The 6,161-nt window shown below is 48.3% G+C and overlaps 1 protein-coding gene across 1 annotated transcript; it reads left to right on the forward strand.

Moving 5' to 3' along the window:
- The first annotated feature begins 2,425 nt into the window (after positions 1-2,425).
- LOC123182370 (splicing factor, proline- and glutamine-rich) lies at positions 2,426-5,894 on the forward strand. The gene is made up of 4 exons (XM_044594912.1): positions 2,426-2,860; positions 2,984-3,446; positions 4,812-4,939; positions 5,069-5,894. Exons 1-4 carry the CDS (start codon positions 2,750-2,752, stop codon positions 5,555-5,557), a joined length of 1,191 nt encoding a protein of 396 aa, XP_044450847.1. The 5' UTR covers positions 2,426-2,749; the 3' UTR covers positions 5,558-5,894.
- The last annotated feature ends 267 nt before the right edge of the window (positions 5,895-6,161 follow it).

The raw sequence follows: 6,161 nt of genomic DNA on the forward strand, positions 1-6,161 counted from the left end.
ACGGAGCTTCACCACAATGGAATATGGCTCTGAGGTGACCTCAACCGTCTAGGGTGCTCAAACACCCAAGAGTAAGAAGATCCGCAAGGGATTAGTGGGGGGAATCAAATTTCTCTTGGTGGAAGTGTAGATCTGGGCCTTCTCAACCAATCCCCAAAGAATCAACAAGTTTGATTGGCTAGGGAGAGAGATCGGGCGAAAATGAGCTTTGGAGCAACAATGGAGCTTGGGGGAAAAGAGGTAGGTCAACTTGGAGAAGAAGACCTCCTTTTATAAGGGGGGGGGGACAATCCAACCGTTACCCCCGCTCAGCCCCGCACAGAGCGGTACTACCGTTGTGTCCAACGGTACTACCGCTCCCCCTCGCGGTACTGCCGCGCAGACAGAAGAAGCAGGAGGCTGAGCAGGACCTGGACCCAGGGCGGTACTAGCCGCGGTGGTAAGGGCGGTACTACCGCTTACAAGCGGTACTACCGCCTCTACTGCCGCTGCTAGTGCCGCAAAACCCGACACGAGAGGCGACACCCTCGAGTCGAGGCGGTAGGAGTGCGGAGCCGCAGCGGTACTACGACTGAGAGCTCCAGGCGGTACTACCGCTGTGGTCCGCGGTACTACCGCTGGGACCAGATCTCACATAGAAGGCAACAAGGGAGCCTCCAACGAAGCGGGAAGGCTCAGAGGGTGCAAAGGGGATGCGTACGTGTTGATTCCACCCTAGCCTAACCAATGCGGACCCCCTCTTGATAGTACGGTGACTCCTACGACACAAGTCCACCAAAACTGAATAAAAAAAGCTACACCGTCTTCGCTTCAAACTCCGAGGGGAGGGAATCGTCTCGTGCCAAAGGATGAATCTCTGAAATACGCAACGCAAACTATTAGTCCGCAAAGACGTTGTCATCATTCACCAAAACTACTTAGAGAGAGACATGCCTTAACAATCTCATACGGCGGAAGAGAGTACAAAATCAATTGTTTACTTTTTCCCATAACCTGATCAACGGCGGAAGTGCATCAAAAATTTATTTCATAGAGAAGGCCAAGGAGAGAATAACTTGCTTCTTCACAACAGAAATACAAAGGAGAGGATAGCTTGCTTTCCCAGAAGTAGGATCAATTCAATTCAACCAAGACAAGACTGAATCAAGCCACCCAATAATTCTTAGGCTCCCAACCTCTCTCTCAGGTAAGAAAAATACCTAACATGTTTGCTGAAATTACCTAGGAGTAGTCCTAGCAAAGTAGATGTGGCAGACAGAGGCGGGCTGTCATGGGCGGCAGAGGCCGGAGCAGGGTCGCCGCCACAACATCCAGTTGGAGTAGCAATTTAGCACCACCGTGCGTAAGTGAGAAACATGGGAGTCGCCGACTGGGGCTCGGGGCTCAGGCATAATTGCGGGTAAAAGCTGGGCAAGGGAAGGTAAGGGAGCAGGTGCACGATAATGGAGCGGGGCGAAGTCACCAACTACGATTGCCAGGTGTACGTCGCCCTCATGCATCAGCCTTGATGGTGCGTGCGTACAGACAAGCTTGATTAGGTCATGGCCTAGGCGTTGTTAGGAGTAGTGGAGCTCGCCTAGAAAGGCTGCCTCTAAAGATTTTTAGCCGCCTCCATACACTGCAAACGCCCGCCTCTAAAGCATTTGCGCTTAGCATCGCCGCTAGCCTTGTAGGCAGCCTCCAAGCAACAAACAACTCATGTGACCCCACATGTCTGTATTTGGCTGTGGCTTGATCTCTCTTAGAAGCATCAACAAGACTTCAACATATTTATTTGTTTATTCTGCTGTATGGCCGATCTTTAGAGGCAACAACGAATGATGTACATTGCACGATTGTGGGCTTTGATTAGAGGCAGGGTGTGGGGCTTAGGTTAGAGGCAGCCGAGCCTCTGTACGCTGCTGATGCCCTGATGGGCTAACACTAGGGCTCACACAGAAATATAGGCTTGTGATAGCTAGAAAGAAAAGCCACGCCCCGGGCTCAGGCCATGGATGCTCGGGGCCAGCTCCGCCCCTGGTTGGAGGAGACAGAGGGTAACAACAAAGTTATCATGAGAGGATAAACGCGACGCACCACGGCGTGGTGGGGCCGTGCTTGAGGTGGGACAAAAAAATCCCGCTTTGACGGGACGTTGCACGCGTGATCGGTCGCCCAAACCGAATCGTCTTCAAGTTTAAAAAAAAAGAACGAATCAGTCTTCCTTTCAAAATTTCATCAACAACAAAAAAAGTCGAGGCAAAGTTTCAGCAAGTTGCCCATTTTGCATGTGTATAAAATGGGTTCGTCCTATTTCCATTCTAAAAAAAAGGGGTTCGTCCTATTTTGAGAGAAAAAAATCTCTGGCGAAACCTCCCCATACCGGTCCAAATTCACCACCGAATCTCGAGTCAACCGCGACCAGAGCACCTGCGCGCGAGCGGGTGCGCGGCCGCCCAAGCCTCCTCCTCCGGGTCGCGTCCCGTTCCGACCTGCGAAACTTCCAATTCCTCTCCTCCTCGGCCTCCTCGTCCCCCCCGCGCCGGTCCTGCATCGACGGAAGCACCAGAGCTCCGCAGGCCACAGAGATCTCGACCGACGCGCGGCCATCCGGATCCCGACCCCCCCCCCCCCCCCCCCCCCCCCCCCGATCCCCGCCGCGGCCGATGCGATCCGCGCCGGCCCCGCGCCGCCGGACTCGACAGCGGACCGGCTGACGCGCCCCCCTCCGCTCCCGCGCCGCGCCGGAATTTCGCCCGCCCGAATTTCGATGGGATCCTTCCGACTCGCCGCGCTCACGGCGCTCCTCCTGGCCTTCGCCCTGCTCCCGGACCCCGCGGCGGCTAGGGTTTTGCAGGGCAAGAAGCCCGGCTCCGGCGAGGTGAGGATCGCTGATCGCACTTGTTTGAGTTAGCTAGCTTGTGTTGTCTTGCCGTATGGGTTGGCGTTCTTCGGAGAATATGGACGAGCTTTGATTTAGTGGTTGTTTTGATGTCTTCTCCAGGGAGCGCCTGTACCTGACGTAGCTACAGGTGGATCTGAGAAGAGCGCCGCCTCGAAAGAACCGGGGCAACCATCGACTCCGGTGGGGAATCCTGAGACTGGTAAACAGCACCAGAAAACACCGCCGGCAGAAACAACGCAGACACCGCCACCGCCAGAAACAACGCAAACACCACCACCGCCGGAAACGACACAAACACCAAACGATTCTCCTCCGCCACCATCAGGTGTGCCGGAGAGTAAGGGGCAGAAAGGGGCTGAAGCGGAGGTCTCTGCACAGCCGGTGCCAGCGAAGAATGGGCGCAACGAGAGCCCCCCTCCCGGAAGCCCTGAATCAACTGGAGGAGGTTCGGGAAACAAGAAGCCCGCAACTGAATCAAAAGAGGTGGCTGAGGAGTGTAAGGATCCAGTGGACACATGTTCAATTGAAGGATTGTCTGCTTGCCTTCAGGTGTCTAAGACAGGTAACATTACTAGTCATGTCCAAAGTTGAAGCTTCAAGTCACTGACTTGCTTATTCCTAAATATATGTCCATGATATAATTGTTTCTGGCTTCAATCTCCATGTCACCTAGTGTGATGAATGATGATGCATAAAGGTTCTTGTAACTTGGACATTGATGCTTCAGTAGATTCTTATGAGCGTAGGCTTGAGCTGTAGCTAGTGCTTAAGATTAACCCTGGACATTGGCCTTCAAGTGCAAAGACAGAGGGAACCTCTGCAAATAAATTTTACTAAGAATATAGAAAGTTGTTGAAACTCATTTCGTGTGCTTTTATTTAGAACAGATAACTACTTCGATACTGCGGTCTATGGTATCTATATTTACAGCACAAGCACAAGTAATACTGACATATCTTCATACTAAATACTATCATGAATTACCCAATCAAGAAAGTCATAAGCTTGTCTTCAGAACTACATATCTTAAGTTGAAGTCGTCGAAATTTTCAAGATTTTACTCCATTTATATATAAAACAATGGTTCAACCCACCATCAACCGAGGTCCACAAGATGGTCTTGTCCTTTGTAAATGCATTAATTGTAGTACAGTTTCTATCTTCTATGTGGATTGTCCAATTGAATCTTAAGTGGTATGGCCTTCCTTGTTATGATTCTTTAACCATGGTCCATTTGGAGATATAGGCCCTGTTTGTTTGGGCTTTTGCTTCTGCTTTTGCAGCTTTTCTATTTTTTTGCAGCTTTTCTACTTTGGCCAAAAAGCCACAAAAGCTCCTAAATAGGTGCTTTTGGAGCTTTGATGGTTTTTGACGAATCAATATAACAATATTTAGCTCCAAAAGCCAGAAAAGCTCTAAAAGCACCTATTTAGGAGCTTTTATGGCTTTTTGGCCAAAGTGAAAAAGCTAAAGCAGAAGCAAAAGCCCAAACAAACAGGGCCATAGTGAGATGGTGAAGTACTGACATGGTATATTGTTCTTGAAGGAACTAATATTTTTCCTGCATAAAAATTTCAGAGGGCTTTGTTTAATAGTACCAAGTAACTATGTACATGAGTACATCAGTTGCTGGCTTAGTGCCTTAGTGGACAGTCGCTTCAGGGCATACTGGTGAATGCAATATTTATGTACAGGTTAAGAATCTCCAGAGAGTAACATGCTGGTAATTTGACAAACAATTAGGTTTGCGCGTGGTAGCATTTCTCCTAGCTAAAATCATAGCATAGTCTATCTAGCTTGCCTTTCACTTTAATGAATCTGAAAAAGCATTATGCTTCTTTTCTTTCACTGTTATAATATGGACTATCTGGAATGACCCTCAATTCCATGTGCCTTGAGAAAGCTTCATGTTTGTTTCTTCTTGCAGCTTCAATTGGACAATTTTTTATAGTCGAGAATACTGGCCAGAAAACCGTAACCGTTGACGTCAAAGCAACATCGGATATAAGTATCAAGCAGACGTTGCCACCTCTCAAGAAGGGTGAATCTAAAAGGGTATACACCTTTAATTTGTTTTAACAAGCAATATGTGTATCTTCTTGGCATGCTGGTGGTTCAGTCAATCTAACTGTTACTTTTTATTTGTATGGCCTTTCTAAACTTATTATCAATTCATATTGCTAGGTTAACATAAACTATAGCAGTCCAAATGGTGGAGAGGTTATGCTAAATGTTGGAACTGAGCATTGTGTCTTGCGCATCAGGCAGCCAGTTTATGATTGGCAACAACAATTTCAGCAGCTCACATCTTATGCAACGACTGTGAAGCCAATCTATGGAGCCTATTTTGGTGTTTTCACGCTTGTCTTGGTTGGGGCCGTGTTTGCTTGTTGCAAGTTTGCAGGGACAAAGCGTGATGGTGGGGTCCCATATCAGCAGCTTGAGATGGGATCTCAGGCTCCTGACTCATCAGGTGCAAACAACACTACAAGCACAGGAGATGGCTGGGAAGATGGCTGGGATGATGACTGGGATGACGAGGAAGCACCTGCAAAACCTTCAGAAAAAGGGTCTGCTGGAAGCATCTCGGCAAATGGCCTTTCTATGAGATCTCCAACTAATAGATCTCCAACCAATAGCAAGGACGGATGGGATGTAGATTGGGATGACTAAGCTACAGCATAATGTTGAAGGACTTGTGCTTTCTTGTGAAACGAGAGAAGATAAGTTCATCTGAATGGCTTGCAGCAAATACAGTATCCAACCTTAACCTGAAACTTGATGGATCCATGCTTGACAAGGTGACCCTTATCCTGGAATATCAAAGGCTTGCTTGTATTAGTATGGTTTGTACAATAGCGTTCCACTAGTAATTTTGTTTACGAGCTGATCCACGAACTAGTGGTACAAATTGCGCTGTTTTGGCTGTAATACCATAGCTCTAGTTACATGACCAAACACACCCTCGCTATTCTTTCGGAGAGTATATCATTCTTTTTTCCCCATAGCAGTTTTTTGTGTTGAATACTACTCTCCTGAGCCCTGAATTCTAAACCACAACGTGTTATGGGTTCTATTACTCACTGATTCTGTGCAGTGTAGTGTGTACGTTGGGGCAGCTAAGTTGAAACCCTTAATGGCTGCCATTAACGCGCTTCACACATGCTTGATAGACCTTTGTGATGAAAATAGTTTCAAGTGAGATGTGTGCAGAAGCAGCGGTTAGTGCCGACTGCCGAGTCACCATCTGCATAGGGCATGTTCCCTTCCTCATGCA

The sequence above is a fragment of the Triticum aestivum genome, chromosome 1D, assembly GCF_018294505.1.
Source record: "Triticum aestivum cultivar Chinese Spring chromosome 1D, IWGSC CS RefSeq v2.1, whole genome shotgun sequence".
NCBI lineage: Eukaryota > Viridiplantae > Streptophyta > Magnoliopsida > Poales > Poaceae > Triticum > Triticum aestivum.

Excerpts from the sequence above, each read along its gene's own strand:
- LOC123182370 (XM_044594912.1), top strand. The coding sequence starts at position 2,750 with ATGGGATCCTTCCGACTCGCCGCGCTCACGGCGCTCCTCCTGGCCTTC. Across the intron at positions 3,447-4,811 it reads CCTTCAGGTGTCTAAGACAG|CTTCAATTGGACAATTTTTT; the intron begins GTAACATTACTA and ends TTCTTCTTGCAG. Across the intron at positions 4,940-5,068 it reads AGAAGGGTGAATCTAAAAGG|GTTAACATAAACTATAGCAG; the intron begins GTATACACCTTT and ends TCATATTGCTAG.